Source organism: Danio aesculapii, chromosome 10 (assembly GCF_903798145.1).
Source record: "Danio aesculapii chromosome 10, fDanAes4.1, whole genome shotgun sequence".
In the NCBI taxonomy this organism is placed as follows: Eukaryota; Metazoa; Chordata; class Actinopteri; order Cypriniformes; family Danionidae; genus Danio; species Danio aesculapii.
This window is the reverse complement of record NC_079444.1, coordinates 7,283,460-7,302,211: the sequence shown is the minus strand read 5'-3', so window position 1 is coordinate 7,302,211 and position 18,752 is coordinate 7,283,460. Positions and strand designations below refer to the sequence as shown.

The following is an 18,752-nucleotide window of genomic DNA, read 5'->3' as shown; positions in this document are numbered from 1 at the left end:
GCTCTCCGACAGCACCTCCCACACCATCACCGACGCCTATGCAGGGAAAGAGTACATCATCCAGCTGGCGGCCAAGGACATGGAGATCGGCACATGGAGCGACTGGAGCGTTGCAGTCCACGCCACCCCCTGGATGGAGGAGCCCAAACCCATCACCTCCACCACCGAGAGTGATGTCATCCCAGGTATGCTTGAGCTGCCAACCGTACACTAATGCCATGCTACCTCCGTCTGCTCTCTGCTTCTCTCATAAAACAGTAAAAGTGGCTGATTATGAAGAGATGCTGTCTATAGCAGCGCATCTCAAAGTCACGCTGCCCTCTGCTGTCAGAAAGGTTTAACAACATATGAATAGGTGATGGATCTGGAGGTTAATGGTGAATTGACATCAGGTTCTTTATGGATGAGAAGTTGTTAGGTCAGTGACGTATTTAATGTGACACAAGCAGTGAATCTAAACTCAACTCTGTTTGCATTAATAACTCATACCTGGGCAAACTGTGTCACTTTATAATATCTAGTATAGTGAAAATAAAGTAAATAGTGAATTCATTATTTGTTAAGCATTAACTATTAAAGAGGTGGTCCACTACGATATCATATGTCAAACTTTAGATGATGTGTAATGTAGCTGTGTGAACATAAACTCTGAATGTAATACACTCAAAGTTCAATGCAAAGGAAGACAATAGCCCCTTTCACACAGTGATACCGGTAAATATATGGAAAATTTCTGGAACAACTTTACCGGTAATTTCATTAAAAAAGTTGTTCACACAGGCAAGGACATTCCGTAATTTTTCCGGAAAAGACCATTCAGACATCCATTCCAAAATACTAGTAAATTCTGACATCATTAACCAGAAATGACCTATAAATGGCAGCGCTTGTATTTGTAAACATAAAAGGGGTCTGGCGTTTGTGTTTTGTTTAGAAGGGGTCCGGCAATATAAATTTTGTTTAAAACTTTAGCATTTATGAAGCTGCTTTTTGAGAAATCCAAAGGCAGAAACAAGAACCGCAGCTAAATGTTTACACACTTGACAACATTACAAATTCTGTGGACGGATAAGTATTGTGAGCAACTTCAATGAAAACATATGATGAACACTTTCACATGTCGAGATGTTCACCGGCTCCTTCACATGCACACATGTCAAGCAACTGAAGCAGAGCTTGAAGGTAAACAAACAGCAGATTATCATAAGCATTTTATCGATAATTATTTCCACAGTTGGCAATAAGGAACACAGAAACGTTATCTGACTAACATCTATCAGCTGAATATATATATATATATATATATATATATATATATATATATATATATATATATATATATATATATATATATATATATATATATATGTTGTTGTTGTTGTTATTATTATTGTTATTACTATTATATTATTATTATTATTATTATTATTATTATTATTATTATTATTATTATTATTATTAACTTACTAATTAATATTATTATCTAATTTTTCATCATTTGATTTATATTTGATTATTATATATATTTTTCTATTTTATTAAAATAGGCCTTCAAGTAGGCTATACAAAATTAAGTAACAACATAAAATTAACTTTAAAGTTCAAACAGGCTGTAAAAATCAGCAAAATATGAAACATTTGCAATATTTCCTAAATTAGTGCTTGATAATAAATGCTTTAAATAGGATTTTACCTTTAAAAAGTTTCTTTCGAACTTTAGCTGACTATGAATCCCTAATGATAGGATATCTTTAAAATCCATGCTTCTAATTTCCTAAATATTGTGGTCATCTCAGTGACAGATAGCTAGCATCCTTATTTTATTGAATTTTTTTGCATCAGATATATTGTCTGATGAAAGCCAGTGCCAATATTTTATTCCTCCATATTATTACTGACATTTTCATAAAAGGGGCAAAGTAAACATTCATTAAAAAGTTTGCTTTTTAACTGGTTCAGTTAGACTTACTGTAAAGCATAACCGAATGCATATACTTGAGATACATACTCCGCAATGATGGGCATTTTGATAACTACTCGTGTAGGCTATTTGATTTGTTCGCACACTGTCTCGATTATAATGTGTCCAGCTATAACTGCTGCGCGGCAGAGACAGCACTTCAGTTTTGAGACTATTCAGTATGATTCCGCCTATCCAAGATTAAGTTAATTAATGATAAAGACTGTTTGAATTCAATTTTCATCTGATCACCCTTATGTGTGACTAAAACAGGGCTATTCAATATTCTGATTGGGCTACAGCCACTCTGAGCCCCAGTTTAACGCCAGCGTCACTGTTTTTGAACAGCAGCAAACCGAAAGAAATACTTCACATTATCAATGTGAGAAAGCATAACGCAAAGAGGTGTTTCCCGCATCATAGTGCGAATTAATTCTTCAGCTACTCAAGGGCACCCTTCTTCCGTGGGCCCTGGGCCTTCAGCCCCATCTAGCCCTTATGTTGATCCGGTCGTGCTCACGTCAGCGCGTTCAGGACGTGAGCGGGCTCTTGCCAACAATCTTCCATCTGCGTCACACAGCGCAGCATTCCGGCAAATTACCCGTAATGTTACAACTTCTCTTTCCTAAAAATGATCACGAAAAAAAGGTCTGTATGTGTGAAAGGACCTATTGGCTTTTACAGAGTTAGCTTAGCAAAGCCTACAGCAAACAAAGTTTGGGGACTAAAAATCCGTGTTAATGAGATCATAATCCTATCAGGTTATGCGCATAGACCTAGTGCAGCGAAGGGGCGTAACCAGAGGCGCTGTAATGTGATAGCAGAGATGTGTCCTGGTGATATGGAGCCGATCTGCTAATCACAGCACATTATGTTAGTTTACCAATCAGAGCCTCTTGAGGGCGGGCCTTTCTGACACATTGTTTTGCATCTTATAGACACAACCAAGCCTTAAAAAATATACGCTGGACCACCCCTTTAGTAGACATGCTGTATTCTTGACTTATACACACATTTATAATGTGCTTAATAATTGTGTTTTCATACTTTATTATTTATTAATTGTCCATTACTAAATTTAGTATTGAATTATTGACAAACCATTTGTATTTAAAAGTAGTTGATGGCTTTTAAAATCATTCAGAATGAGTTAGTAAATGATTAATAAACTATTTAAATCAACATTTATATATATTTTGTTATTCAGGCATAACGGTTACTATGTATGTTAATAAATGCTTTATTAACTCAACTACATGCAAACTTCCTTTAAAGACTGTTTATGGTTTATAAATGACAATTACATGTTTGTAATCCTATCTAAAAAAAATAAAATTACTGTAAATTAAAAAGTCATTGCCGAATAACAGGAGTGTTAAAATACAAATAAACTAAAACTAAAATAAAACGAAAAAAGGTAAAAACTAAAACTGTAGAAAACAAAGAGAAAATATGAAAAAATAACTAACTTAACTTACTGAAATAAAAGCATTAAGGAAATAAAACCAATAAAGAAACTAAAAACACTTAAGCTACAATATTAAATGAACAAGATAAATAATATAAATACTTAAAACAAGAAAACTATAAAAAGATAAACTGAACGGGGTGGAAACTAGAGTCTACAGACAAGACATACACATACAAACATAAGACAAAGCACAAAGATAGAACTGTACACAGCAAGAAGGAGGAGCAGAGTCAAGAGACATGTAAAACTGCAGTCACACTTCCATTCATACGCACGCGAATGTGTATGCTTGCTTGAAATGCAAGCTTGTGCGGTAAGTTTCGCAGTTCGCTGCGTTGGAAAGTTCAGGCTTGGTGAACGCTGACCTGCGAAATCGCATTAAGTGATTGCGTGAGACTAACTGAAGATCCAAACATGACCTCTCTGGACGGGAATTTAAAACAAGGACCAATCGCTCTCTTTTTTAATGTCTAATTTTTTTGTTTAATCCCACCCATTTCGCAGTGCTGTACAACAGAATTTCACACACACAAACTCAAGTGTGACCGCAGCATAACAGTTAACATGCAACAATGAACAGACAAAGACAAGAGAAAAGAGAGCACAATATAAAGGAAGGAAAGAACATGAGGACCAGGTGTAAACCCTGAGACCAACAAGGACTATTTGAGGGCTAAACAAGGGGGCATGGCAGGAAACAACGAGGAGGAAGAGAGGAGCACATGCCAGACACAAACACAGGTTGAGCCATGTGCTCAGACACAAGATAAACATAGACACGTTCAGAGATGTATAATAACGAAGTTGAACTACTTCACTACTGTACTTAAGTACTAAAAGGCAGTATCTGTACTTTACTGGAGTATTGTTTTTTTCTCCTACTTCCACTTTTACTTCAGTACATATTTTCGATGAGTTTAATACTTTTACTCCATTAGATTTTTTATGTGTTGCATCATTACTTGTTACTAGGGGTGTCAAAATTATTGATATCGGTTCAATAATAGATCATTACTTACTGACGTTATTTATCTCCTCGCAATGCCTAAGTAGAATACTATGGCGAAGGTGGCGAGGGCGAGTAAATAACGCGACAAAGCGATACTTGTGGATCCTGACACGAGCGTGCCTGAGGTTCAAGTTTTCTCCACTGTGTCTATTATGGATTACCTGTGATAACTGTGTATTATGCGCATATAGACTGTGACCGCCATCGATAAACAGCGCTTTCATTTCTAAAGCCGATAGCAGCCCTTTCTGTTGAGCAGGTGAAGACAATAACCAATCATAGGGGTGTAAGAACTCGCCTGTCAGCGCTCAAAAAGCAAGCGGGATAATATTTACATTAGTTTATTTGCTAGAAATGCTCATGCTGTCTTCTGTGCATGTGTTGGAGTTTTTTTTTTTTTGATACATTCAGAAAGAGGGTTTACTTTGAGCAGGTCAAATTAAGGGTACAGTTCATATATCTTACTGCTGTATTAAAGAATGAAATTGTATTACAAACAATATATAAACATAAATATATTTATAGATTTTAATAAAAAAAATCTTGTTTTTTGAAAATTTATTAGAAAAAATGAGACAAAATCTAATTATGTATGGAAAGCATCGTCTATGCACCGAGATATCGAATTGAACCCAGTGTAGATTCACACCTCTACTCGTTACATTTATAGACCTTTTTCTTGGCTACTGCATGGAGGGCGCCATAGTGACCAGCGTCTTCGGGTAGAATTTTTAGAACTTCTGTTTACAGCATTTACAACTGGTAATTTGCGATCCGAAAATGGGTTTCAATAGCGTTTTGAGTGGATTACGGAGTGTATTTGTGTCACAACTTTGAAAGGTGTGTGTTAAAGCTGTTATAATCTGTCAGATCTGTGGTTCAAGCGCGAGAGAAAAACAGTATCGTAAGCCATGTTTCTTTTCGTTCTGCTTAATCATGTGCCCCAAAAAAAGATATTTAAAATAAACAAAACAATATGAAGTACAATGATACAATGCTTGTACTTTCACTTTCAGTACTTGAGTAGTAAATTTTAAAATAAACTACTTGCAATACTTAAGTACAAAAATGTTGAATACTTTAGTACTTCCACTTAAGTATGGTGCTTAAAGGGCACCTATGGTGAAAAATCTACTTTTCAAGCTGTTTGGACAGAAATGTGTGTAAGTATAGTGTATAAACTGTCATATTGGGGTGAAATAAACACACCTAGTCCTTTTTTTTTTCAAATTTAACAACATAAAAACGGTGGACCAATTGGAGCGGTTTTCAGATCGACCACAACTTTACGTAGGAGTGCGGTCCTTCAAACAGCTATAGACACTTCAAACAGCTATAATAAATAATCTGATGGGTGTTTTGAGCTGAAACTTTACAGACACATTCTGGGGACACAAAAGACTTATATTTAATATGAAAAAAGGGGTGACCTAGTGATTAATTGTGTAACGTGATGGCAGGCTTAGGATTCAAATATAAAAGTTCTGGTGTCCTGTCGATTTGTCCTATCTTGTCAGATTGTCCTACAAAGCCATCTCCCTTTCAACGAATAGGTAGCACATCTAACTTATCAATAAAGTACAGGGGGCATTTACAAATTGCTTTGCCTGTTTGTTTTACACTATTTCACCAAAGCCCCCTGATGTGAATAAGGAGATGCTAGCTTTTATACCTATGTGAACAATAATAATATTTTACATTTTAATGGTTACTTAGTTCAGATGTAAAGATATTTCAGTGCTGCTGCGCATCCCTGTGAGTGTAACAAGCAATGTGTTTGCATGTTTTGGGACCGCCTATGACTAACACAATCATTAAATAACAAAAAAATGAATTGCATCATTGACTTTAGACCACATTTTTAGTTGTTCAATGGCGCCTCAAAATAGCAATGTTCCAACAACGTGTCTTAACACAGCCTCATTTCAAACCAGCACACCCATAGGTGCACAATTAAGTGCAAATGCTTTATCAATTTAAACAACATTGCAAAGGACATGAAAACAAAATGCTGGGCTGAAACTAGCAAATATCATTTGCGTTGTGTCTAGTGCCACATTGCGACAGTTGTATCATAGGGCCCAATAACCTTTGTATGTTAATGCAATAAACGCACATGTATCCATAGTTTGGGTTTTGAATATTATTTCTAAAAATAAATAGCAAATGTTTTTTTTTATTTTATAGGACTCTGCAAGGAATAAGAGTCCCTATACAGTATTTTTGGAAAGTACAAAGGGATCTTGACTTGTAAACTCTAGTGATAGCCTATGTGCATTTTGTTTTATAAATAGCACAGACAGCTTGATGACTGTTATTAGAAGTAATATCTAGTGACGGCTGCCCTGCTCGGTTTGATCCAGAAGACGGTATTGAGTTTCCACCCCTCCGTGCACTCAGCGTATTTAATCCACGCTATACTTGGAACGGAGGAAAGAATCAAAAAGTCAGCAGAATTGCAAGCTAGTTTTGTGAGCCGTGTGTCAAAACATTCTCTCTAAAAGCTTTTCTTGCTTTTCTCCTGGGTAAAACTGGAGAACGTCCTTGTAATAATTGCTGCTTTGCCTCTGTCATTTTTGTGTTTTATTTGCTTAATTTGAGATGAGAGTCATTGCGCCATGCAGTTCTTTATACTTTATCTGTGATGCTTCCAAAGGAAGTCATTTCACACATCATCAAACAATACAATAAACAAGTGATACTGAAACAATAACTGATGTCTGCTTACAGTACACTTATGACACAAGCATAACATGAAGACATTTAAGCAGTTTAGTTAACTAATTCGGTTGTTGTAACTCTACTGTGTTTGGAGTTGCAATTATGAAGTTTAATCATGACATGAAACCCATTTCTAATGTAATGTTTGTTTACCATCAAGCAAATTAGTAGATCCATTAATCCATACAGTAAAAAAGTAACAAACCAGCAAATCTTTTCATGTATATGTACACCCACCGCCCACTTTATTAGATACACCTGTCCAACTGCTTGTTAATGCAAATTTCTAATCAACCAATCACATGGCAGCAACTCAATGCATTTGACCATGTCGACATGGTCAAGACGATCTCCTGCAGTTCAAACCAAGCATCAGTATGGGGAAGAAAGGGGATTTAGGTGACTTTAAATGTGACATGGTTGTTGGTGCCGGACAGGCTGGTCTGGGTATTACAGAAAGTGAGTGGCAGTTCTGTGGGCACAAATGCTTTGATGATGCCAGAGGTCAGAGGAGAATGGCCAGACTGGTTCGAGCTGATAGAAAGGCAACAGTGACTCAAATAAACATTTGTTACAACTGAGGTATGCAGAAGAGCATCTCAGCAGTATAACGCACCATGTCATAAAGCATGAATCATCTCAGATTGGATTCTTGAACATGACAATGAGTTCACTGTACTCAAATGGCCTCCACAGTCACCGGATCTCAATCCAATAGAGCACCTTTGGGATGTGGTGGAATGGAAGATTTGCATCATGGATGTACAACTGACAAATCTGCAGCAACTGCGAGATTACATCATGTCAGTAATCTTTGAGAAATTTTCCATTACCATGTTAAATCTATACCATGAAGGATTAAGACAGTTCTGAAGGCAAAAGGGGTTCATTCTGATACTAGTAAGGTGTACCTTATAAAGTGGTCGATGAGTGTATATGCAGGCAACACTCCAACATAAACTGTAGCTGCAGGTTTGAGTCCCAACATGGGAACCCTTCCACATCCATCTTTATTTGGCTCCTTTTCATTCTATACTCAAAGGGTCCCCAAACTTTTTTTGTTGAGGGCCACTGCACTATAGAGTTTGGCTCCGACCCTAATAAACACACATATGACCAGCTATTCAAGATCTTCTGGCTAGATAGAAATATCTGGGCAAATGTTGGAGCTAAACTGTTTGCTAAACTATCTCTTTTATGACTGACGATGCACATCAATAATGTGCAATGTGTCAGAATCATTAAAATGCTATTTTGCTTTTGCAGTCCCTGAACTGATTGTAATATCAACCCTGGCTCATTGAAAATATATGCCTCAGCCTACATTTTTTGCTAAACATAAATAGTTCTTCCAGATACATTTTGTTGCAAATTTCAGATGACAAAGCCACAAGAGGGCGCTGTCTACATTTTTGCTAATCTGAAATACTGTATGTTAGAAAAGGATATGTTTTGTTGTAAATCAGATACAAGTCCTTCTGGTACACATTCATAAGAAGATGATGCTGGTCATACAGTTAACCTAGACCAGTGAACCACAGACCTAAACCCTTCCCTAAACCCAACTCAACAAAAGTAAAAAGTAAACTGCAACAACATGATGTAACCTTAATTTTACATCGCTTTTATCTCTTTTATGGTAACTACTGTATGCTTCACCAGACTCTACCTCAAGAAATCTGCATTATGAGTACAACACAATTTGGTGATCTCAATACAGTCGCAATACAAGAGAAGACCAACCATCTGTAGGTTTATACAGAAGACAAAGATATAAATTCAGTACAATTTTCCGAATTTAAAATGTTGTATCACAACAAGGATGTGATATTTATTTCATTTCTAGAAGATGAAGGCATGGGATGAGGTATTGGCTTATATTTATGTAGACACTATTCAATTCAATTAATCTTTATTACTATAGCGCTTTTACAATGTAGATTGTGTCAAAGCAGCTTCACATAGAAGATTATATTAAATTGAAATAGTTTCAGTCCAGTTTTATAAAATTTTACATTTTAATAGTTACATTTTTCATTTTTATGATATTTGACTAATATAAAAGATATGTATGTGCTGCTGCGCGCCCCGTGTGCGAAATAAGCAACACAATCTTTAAATAACAAAAAAAAGAAAAAGAAAAAAAAGCTGTGCCAATGACTTTAGACCAGCTTGTAGTTGTTCAATGGCAATTAAATGTTGTATCAATTAATGGCAATTCAATGTTGTAAAATATTGTATCAGAATAATAATGCTGTATTTATTTCTCTTCTAATTCTTTTAAAAGTTTATCTAGACAGAGAGAGATATTAGGTCCTCCAAGAGAAGAACTGTGCTGCCCCGCTCTACTCTGCTTCAGTTTGGATAAAGGCACAAATGAAATCTTAAAAAAAGAGACAGATTAAGAAATAGTGACCATTTTCTTTTTCCCGGGCAGAAACTACCCCTGGACCGCCTTCAGCTGCACCACGAGTGGGTGAACCCACAGCGGCCTGCTCCACCCTCCTCTGGTCAACCCACCTGCTCTTGGCCTGCGTCCTGCTGTCCATCATGTGGTACGTGACATTATTACAATACTCTTTCCAGAATGTGTGAAAAAGGATCATGGGTTTTCAGTGAAACAATGTGAACGATGCCTGAGGAATGAACAATGGACAATGTATGAACATAATCTGAACTTTTTTTTATATAAATAAATCTTCTCAAGAGGCTTACCACATTATTTATTCAGCTGGACTGCTCTTTTTAGAAATTATGTGCAGTTCTTGATGACAATACACTTGAGACATGAATACCTAACTAATACGTTTTTTAAAAGATATTGTTACTCAAAGCTGTATCATGTTTGTTCCCCTCATTATCAGAGTTGAAGTCTTGGTTTTGTGGTTTTGGTTTTGAGACCACATAAAAATAAATCTTGGCCTGGGTCTCATTTGTCAATGTCTTGGTTTGAGCCCGAAAACATGAAGTAGTTCACTGATATTTTACCAAAATTATAAAAGCTTTTTTTAGAAATATTCACATTAGAATTTTTAATATTTTTCATTCATTCATTCATTTTCTTTTCAGCTTAGTCCCTTTATTAATTTGGGGTCGCCACAGTGGAATGAACCACCATCTTATCCAGCATGTGTTTAACGCAGCGGATGCTCTTCCAGCTGAAATCCATCACTGGGAAACATTCATACACACTTATTCACACACATACACTACGAACAATTTAGCTTATTCAATTCACCTGTACCACATGTCTTTGGACTTGTGGGGGAAACCGGAGCACCCGGAGAAAACCCACGCGAACACGGAGAGAACATGCAAACTCCACACAGAAATGCCAACTGACCCAGCCAAGGCTCGAACTAGCGACCTTCTTGCTGTGAGGCGATTGTGCTACCCACTGCGCCCCTGTGATGCCGATAATTATTTAATTTGGTCAATTATTGTCGACAGCTTAGAAATGTATGAAGCAAAGTTCAACAGTTTCAAACCTGTTGGTCAACATGACAACATGACTTGAACAGTAACTGAAATCTGTCAGAAAATTTTGTTCTTGGGATATCCAGAGATCAAACTTGCTTTAACACAACTGTCTGAAAGATTTTAGTACACAAAGCTCATAAACATAAACATAAACATAAGCTCATTCTGAAAACGTAGCCCTATGTACATTTCTGGAGATTGCGAATCTGTAACCAGAAGTACTTATGGCTGCATTTTGTCTTTAAAATGAATACTACGGTGCCGTAAGACGCCCTTTCTTTTCCTATTAATCGGTCAAAAGGCCTCTGGTGGATTTACACGAGAACAACAGTCACGAATGGCACTTAAGAGAGAAATTTTAAATCTCAAAAAGAGTACACAGCAGCCTCTGGTAGATTTGCGACAGCAAAAACTGCAAAAAAACGTACGTTATTGACCCTTTTAACTTTCACTCTTCAACAGTCTGTTTAGTTACATTGTGTTTCTGAACCCCCTAAATTTTTATTTTTATTTATAATAACCTATGTGCGAAGGTCAACCAGTCGATTATGTACCAGTCAAGTTTGTTTTACTAGGGTAGGAGCTTTAATACAGAGGGCAGTGGCCCTGTAGAACCAGGACTGGGCAATCCTGTCCTTTGGGATTCCTATTGAAAGTACGTCTTTTTATGTTGGGTAACATGGCAGCAGCTCTAGTCAGAATATGGTGTTAGACAAGAAGCAATTGTCTGTTCCTAGGTATTAACAGTGATGATTAATTGCCAGCTAGTGGTCACTGTATCTTCTTCTTATCTACTTTGCAAAGTGTAATTCTAATAGAAATGAGTAGAGGCTATTTTACCTCAGATCCCAATCTGAATGAGGGATATCATTTTGATCTACACTATAGGTCTTGGTCCTAAAGGATTTGCTTCTGATCTGAGCCCTGGGGGTCTAGTATTTGTCTAGGTTTGGATATTAGATGGCCTAGGATTTTTTTTTTTTTTTTTTTTTCAAATTACAGTAGACTAGTATTGTTGTTGGTGGATTTGTTCTGGGTCTAAATAACCATGAATTAATGTGTGCTGTAAGTAACGGGGAAAGTGGAACATAAAGGACCCAGAGGTATGGAGGAGCCCACAGTCTAGTCTTTGTTTACACACAGGGCATAGAACTGAAACCTCTGTGCCCAAAATTCCTAGCTGCCACACTGCTGGTATGAGCATGCATACCTTTCAATATAGAGCTTTATTATATGCATAGATAGACACTACGGATTCCACACTTCTTTTCAACAACTTACTCAACTCTTCATACATGAACTAATGTCTACATTTTTTTAAATAGAATGGTTTCTTAAATAGAATCAAAATTACATCACACAGACAGTCAACTTAAGTAGAGGTTTAGTAGTCCTGGTAATGATTTGAGTCATATGAGGTCTGGTCTGGGTAAACGCGGTGTCATGGTGATGAACTTAATAAAGTAGTCTGTTCTATATCTTAAGGGGTCTGGCATTGATCTTAACCTCATGTGTCTGGTATTGATCTTGGTCTTGGGAGATCTGGTATTGATTAAGGTGTTAGTAGGTCAGGTATTGGTCTGGATTTGAGTATTTGGGATGGTGTTTTTAAGTGCCCAAAGTATATGATGTTGTACTTAACTCAATAGTATACATCAAAAATCAAGTAACAAGCTGAAGATTCAATAATTTGGCTGATATTTACAGCACACCTGTAATAGATGTATTTAACATGAGAATTTGTTCATTAAATATGATATAACATTGAGTAGAATCGGTGAGTCTGTTTGTACAGGTAATTGAATACAGTGCATTTTCAAGTGGTTTTATATTGGACATCAAGTGGCAAGCCAACACAATACCAAAATAATTTACATTATTGTAATGTAAACCATTATTTGACAGTGTAAGTTTATTCTTTCTGTGGTTTTATGCATGCTTTTTTAGGAATGTTACCTCCTTTATTTTGTGACAAATTACACTGACAAGCCAACTCAATGCATTTGGAGATGAAGATGTGGTCAAGATGATCTGCTGAAGACCAATCTGAGCATCAGATAGGGGAATAAGGGTGATTTAAGTTCTTTGAACCTCGCTTGCTTGTTTGTGCTAGACATGCTTGACTTGAGAGTGGGGGTTTTAAGGCCTCAGACCTTAACAAATGCCCAAAGTGTTTCCAGAGTGCGATTTTGTATTACTCTCAACAGTCAAACGTATTAGACTTAATGGACTAGACACTGTAGACTGCTGAAGAAGTCAAATATTCACTCCTTGCGCTTTTAGAAGCAATTACTGTCTGGTCCTTTATCTTTTATCTGGACAACTGCAGAGACTGATGAAAGTGGGTTACAATACAGGACACCCAGCTGGAGACCACTGCCTTATTAGACCAACAAAATCCACTTGAAAACCCTGAAAAACTCTGGGTAATCGGAGTTTCATATTGTTATAGGTCTAAAGGGGTATGTTATTGATCTTAATCTCAGGTCTGGTATTGATCTTGGTCTTGGGAGGTTTGATATTAATTAAGATCTTGGTAGGTTTGGTATTGTTCTGTGTTTGAGTTTTTGGGGTACTTGCCTAGCATGATTCTGTATTACTCCCAACAGTCATACTTGCGATTCATGATAGACTATACATTGGGAGACTACTGAAAGAGTTCCACTCTCAAAACAAACATCGTTTTATAAATAAAATGGAGACTTTGAAAACAGTACAGTCAGCTCGTTAATCTGGACTACTTTGGAGTTTGTGACTGAGTTACAATACAGGACACCCAACTGCAACTGATCCCAACTTGGATCAGTAGACAAGAGACTCAGGGTAATCAGTTTGTGGTAGTTAGATGTAGTGTAATACAGGAGTCTGGTATTATTTTAGGTCTTAAGGGATCTGTTACTGATCCTGATATCATGGGTCTGGTATGGACCTTGGTCTAGTTGGGGGTGTCTGGTATTGATTAAGGTCTTGGTAGGTCTGGTATAGGTCTGGGTTTGTATCTATGGGGTAGATGGTTTCAACTCTACAGACTTCAGCTTCTTTAAAGTCCCCAAAATACTTGTCCAGCATGCTTTCATATTACATACTGTTTTTAAATCAACTAGACATTGTAAGACTGAAGGAGTCACACTCTGAAAGCAAACATTATTGCATAATAATGTGAAATGGACATTCTCAGAAACAATTACAGTCCAGTCAGCTCTTTTATCTGCACTATAGAGATTGTTGACAATCGGGGCTCTGGTATTGATTAAGGTCCTTGTAGGTCTGGGTATTGGTCTGGATGTGAATCTTTGGGGTGGATGGTTTCAAGTCCTCAGACTTCAGCTTTTAAAGTTCCAAAAGTTTTTGCCCAGCATTTGTATGTATTACTCTCAATATCCATATATACTATTATTAATTGACTATATACTGGCAGACTACTGAAGAGTCACACTCTCAAAATAAACAATATTGCATAATAGTATGAAATGGACACTCTTAGAAACAATTACAGTGCAGCCAACTGTAGAGATTGTTGACCATCAGCCCATTAGACCAGCACAATCCACCAAGAACCCCAAGAAACTTTAGGTAATCAGATGAAACTAATGATGTAGTCTGGTATTGTTTTAGGTCTAAAGGGGTCCTAATCCTAATCTCACAGGTCTAGCATTGATCTTGGTCTTGAGGAGTCTGGTATTGATTAAGGGTTGGTAGGTCTTGGTATTGGTCTGGATTTGAATCTTTGGGGTGGATGGTTTCAAGTCCTAAGACTTCAGCTTTATTTTGTATTATTCTAAACAGCCATACCGACTATTATTTATTGATTAGACACTTTAAGAGTCTCACTCTCAAAACAGGCATCACTGCATAATAATATGAAATGGACACTCTTAGAACAAGTACACTCCAATCAGCTCCTTAATCTGGACAAATGTAGACATTGTTGACTATGTTGATATTGTTGACCATGGGCTCAATCCACCCAGAAACCCCTGACAATCTGAGAGACCCAGTTAAGGGTGCTTACAGCCATATAAACCTCATCGATCCCCTCCAGGAGTCAGAAAGCAGGAAGAGATAGCCAAGTAACAAGCCGGAGATTCATTAGCGCTCGGCCCATATGTTTACAGCATGCCTGTTATCTACAACTCAGCAACACAGCATAACGAGCCTATCTCTAATTAAAGCAAACTCATGCATGGAGCTGGAAGGCAGGAGGAAGTGTATGATAGAGCCTCGAGGGTAGGATGTGTTCATCCTCTCGAGACGTAGGCCACGTAGACGTAGAAATACCTTCACTTTATGCCTGCACACTGAGCTGTACGGAGTGAGATTTAATTGGTCAGTCTGTAATCGGTCAAGACAAAATTAAAGGCAGTATTACGGGTCGCTGCTCACCAATTACAGCTTTCCACTGGCATCAAGAGGGAGCCATTTAGATATTGCTCTCAATGGATCCTGTTTGTTCTAATTTGCAATACTGTGTCGGTAATTTATGTTGGAGAAGCTGACCGCTGTATAAAAGTGCTCTGTTGGGGGATTTTTTCAGATCCGGTAAAGACATTGATTATTGCTTTGATTATTAAGTATTTTTTTTATAGTTTTCATGACATTTAAGCATATTTTCTCAATATTTCTCATTATAGTAATGCCAAAAAATATAAATATATTTGATAAAAAATGTATTCAAAAATTTTTAGAAATCAGCATAATCGTGTATATAAAAAAGAAAATCAAACACGCAGTCATAAAATCCTTTTGTATGAGGAACTACGTTTTTCCACCATTAATTCACATCTGCAGCTGACATCAAAACAGCAGAAATCATTGCCAGTTTTACAAATGTCACTTTAGAGCTAGTATTTAAATGATTCTCTAGCTCAATGTCTAAAGTGTTGCCAAAACAGGTGATTTTTGCTCACATTTTAGGACTATAAGGCTGAACAGCATGAAATGCCATCAACCTACAGAGATTTCCCACTATTTATCTGTTGTAATCAGGAGATCACAATAATTAACCCCAAAAAAGCCAAAGCAAAGCAAACACTGCTAGTTTCTGTGGCATAAAAACAGCACAACAAAATACTAAAGAAAGAGATTGACTTAGAATGTCACTTATCTTATTTATAATGATTTTTTTGGTAGTAAATGTAGTACAGCTAGAAGAAAATGCTGTTTTTCTTACCTTATTATGCAGCCTCTGTCGCCATCTTGTGGTGAAGCGTCAACCATCACTTTCTTTGGTCCGCTCAGACAGGCTGATGGTGTCCAATGCACTTGAATCCGATGCTCCGAAATTCGGAATATTTCAAATAGGCACTATCCTCATAAATAAACTGCATAGTTGCAATTTAAACAACTACATTCTCTATTAAAAAAGCCTATAAAATACATTACGTTGTCCAACAGCAGCAATATTTGTCAAACTGTAGAGTGTCCTCTGCTTGTCACTGTATGTGGACGGAGTAATACACAAGGGTGGAGGGTTAAGAGGCTGGACGAGTGCTGTTATTTGCAGAATATCGCACAGCTATCAGCCAATCCGATTCAGAAACCAGACAGAACTCTTGTGTGTGTGTGTGTGTGTATATATATATATATATATATATATATATATATATATATTCGCATAAAATATTAATAACATATTTTTCTAGAATTGTATAATATTTCATTCAATATTCCATTCAATCTTGATTGATATTTTTATATATTTTATATAAATTAATTTAGATTTATAGTCTTATTTTATAGAATATCATAGCTTTGACTTTGTATTTTGGGATTTTAAGCAAAGGTTTGAATGGGAAGGTAAACAAATGCCTGACATATTTACAGTACATAAATATCATAAATGCTCCATCAGAAAGCTAACAAACATTTTCTTCCTTCTCTTCTTTTTCAGATGTGTGAGCTTCATTCCTGTGGAAAAAATATGAGGAGTCTTCTATTTCTATTTTGCACATGTTAATAGATATCGTGCATTGATAATTTAATTCAAGTTCTTTTTCTCACAAAAGACAAAAAGACCTAGAAAGATTAATAAACGCTGACATTTACAAAAGGAAGACAGTAAAACATTTCAACATCTCTGAAGTCGACGGAAGACCAGACGCAGACACAGGAACCGAACCCCAGGGGAGCAAAAGATTTGGGGACACGAGACTCACCTGCCTGTCAGCACAAAAACAAAATCAATCCAACAAACAAAAATCATTCACCGCACTTTTTATTTTGTCACACAAGATTTTTTCCACCCCATTTTGTTCCTTCAAACCATTCAGAGGACAGAAAAAAAGCTGATTTTGTGTAACATCGATTTCCTCGACATACAGCTAACTCATCATGCCAAAGACTTGGACAGTTTTTTTTTAATTTTCCCATGATCCCTAGCTTCCCCAAAACCTGTGTCTGTAAGGGATTGAAACTGGCAGTACAAAATCTTCACAAGCTTCAAAGAGCGAGGAGAAACACGTTGATTTTGGAGGCCGTCATTAAATATCTGTTGTATTCCTTTTGTTTTCCTCTTTTTTCTTTCATCCATTTTTTGGGCCCCTGAACACAAGAGAAGTTGAAACTGTAAATAACAAATTGGTTTGGACTGTTCTGGACTGCCTTTTTGTAACAGGAAGAACAACGTGTCACGTCGGACTGTCTGAAGATTAAGCACCGTTTGGAATCGTTTTTTCAGTATTTTCACTATTTGCCTTTCACCATCTATTTCTGCAGCCTTTTCTAGTCAATATCACAGTTTAATACTACCTTCTTGGAGAATTTTTTTTTTGGTTATCATTGAATAAACTATAATTTTAGAAATTAGATTTTTTTTTATTTCTTCTTCTTCTTCTTCCAAACCTTCATAATTGCTTAATTCTCCTTGATCATATTTTGTAAACTATGATATGTATCTTTAACATGAGAAAAAGTTTATTATTTAATAATGTATGTATTAGCTTTAGATTCTTGTAACCTGTATCTGGGTTCTTTTTATAGATGTATATAAAATGAGAAGTTGTTCATTAAATGTGACCATTTCACAATGAGTAGAATTCGTCTTTTTGTGCATGTCATTGAATATGCCAGCTTCGAATGTTATCACTCGATTGAATAGGCGTTATCTGCGGTTATCAGCTGATAGATACTGTATGGGCCAGTAGGGGTAGACGATAATAAAATACAGTTAATGGGAATTTTAATAAATAATAATATAAATATTTCTTGTGGTTAATCGGCTATACTAATAGAGCAGACTCCAGATCCAGATCTGTTTTTACCTTACTGTGACGGTTGGGTTTAGGGTTAGAGTAGACATTAATAAAATACAATGAATGGGAAATTTAATAGATAATATAAATATTTCTCGTTAAAATTCTTGCCATAGTTGTTTGTAATCTATAGCTGATTAACCATGTGGATGGATGATAACAGCCTTTTGAGCCTACCAGTAGCCGCAAAAGGCCCCTACTGGCCCATATCTATAAGCTGATAACCATTGATAACGCTCATTTAATCGAGTGATAACATTCAAATTGGCTGATATTGAATAAGCCTGTTTTTGTAGTGGACATCAAGGGCCTACACTACATGACTTTAAACATCGGCAGATCGCTGTGCGGTTCACACTACATGACATGATTTTGTGTCTTTTAATCGCTGTGGTCTTTACACTACACAACACTACGTAAATGATCCACATGAGGGGGGGTCACACACCACATGATCTGACAACAACTCGTTCCCCAACAGCTCAGTCAAGCTACCAACCACAGCCAATGACATTTTTAAGGAGGAGCCGTCAGAAAAAGCTGAATATTATTGACTGCTGGTGTGCTGATTACATCACTGACAGCGTTTCAAGCTCCTGTTTGAAAGTAAAAATGAAAGCGATGCCCCGACCTTTGCGTCTTATAGTATCTTAACAACATATTTATAGGCTGTATTACCAAAGCGTTTTTTTACGGTAATGGTGTCATAAAATATGATGACAGACATTCAAAGCTTAATTTTAATATTTCAATAGAAGCTTTGACTGTAAATATGACTTGACAATATGACGTATTTTATGAGAATGGTCAGAATGACCAGTATGATAATTTTAATAGTTACAGAATTCTAGTTCCACTGTT

The 18,752-nt window shown here is 36.6% G+C and overlaps 1 protein-coding gene across 1 annotated transcript in view; it reads left to right on the top strand.

Annotated features, from left to right (window-relative positions):
- cntfr (ciliary neurotrophic factor receptor) overlaps nt 1-17,655 on the top strand; it is a 217,164-nt gene extending 199,509 nt beyond the window's left edge. The window contains exons 6-8 of the mRNA XM_056466902.1: nt 1-185; nt 9,599-9,716; nt 16,532-17,655. The exon at nt 1-185 is cut by the window's left edge and continues 5 nt beyond it. Of these exons, the coding sequence (XP_056322877.1) occupies nt 1-185; nt 9,599-9,716; nt 16,532 (304 nt within the window). The 3' untranslated portion in view covers nt 16,533-17,655. The remainder of the gene's footprint in view (nt 186-9,598; nt 9,717-16,531) is intronic.
- Nucleotides 17,656-18,752: the final 1,097 nt, after the last annotated feature.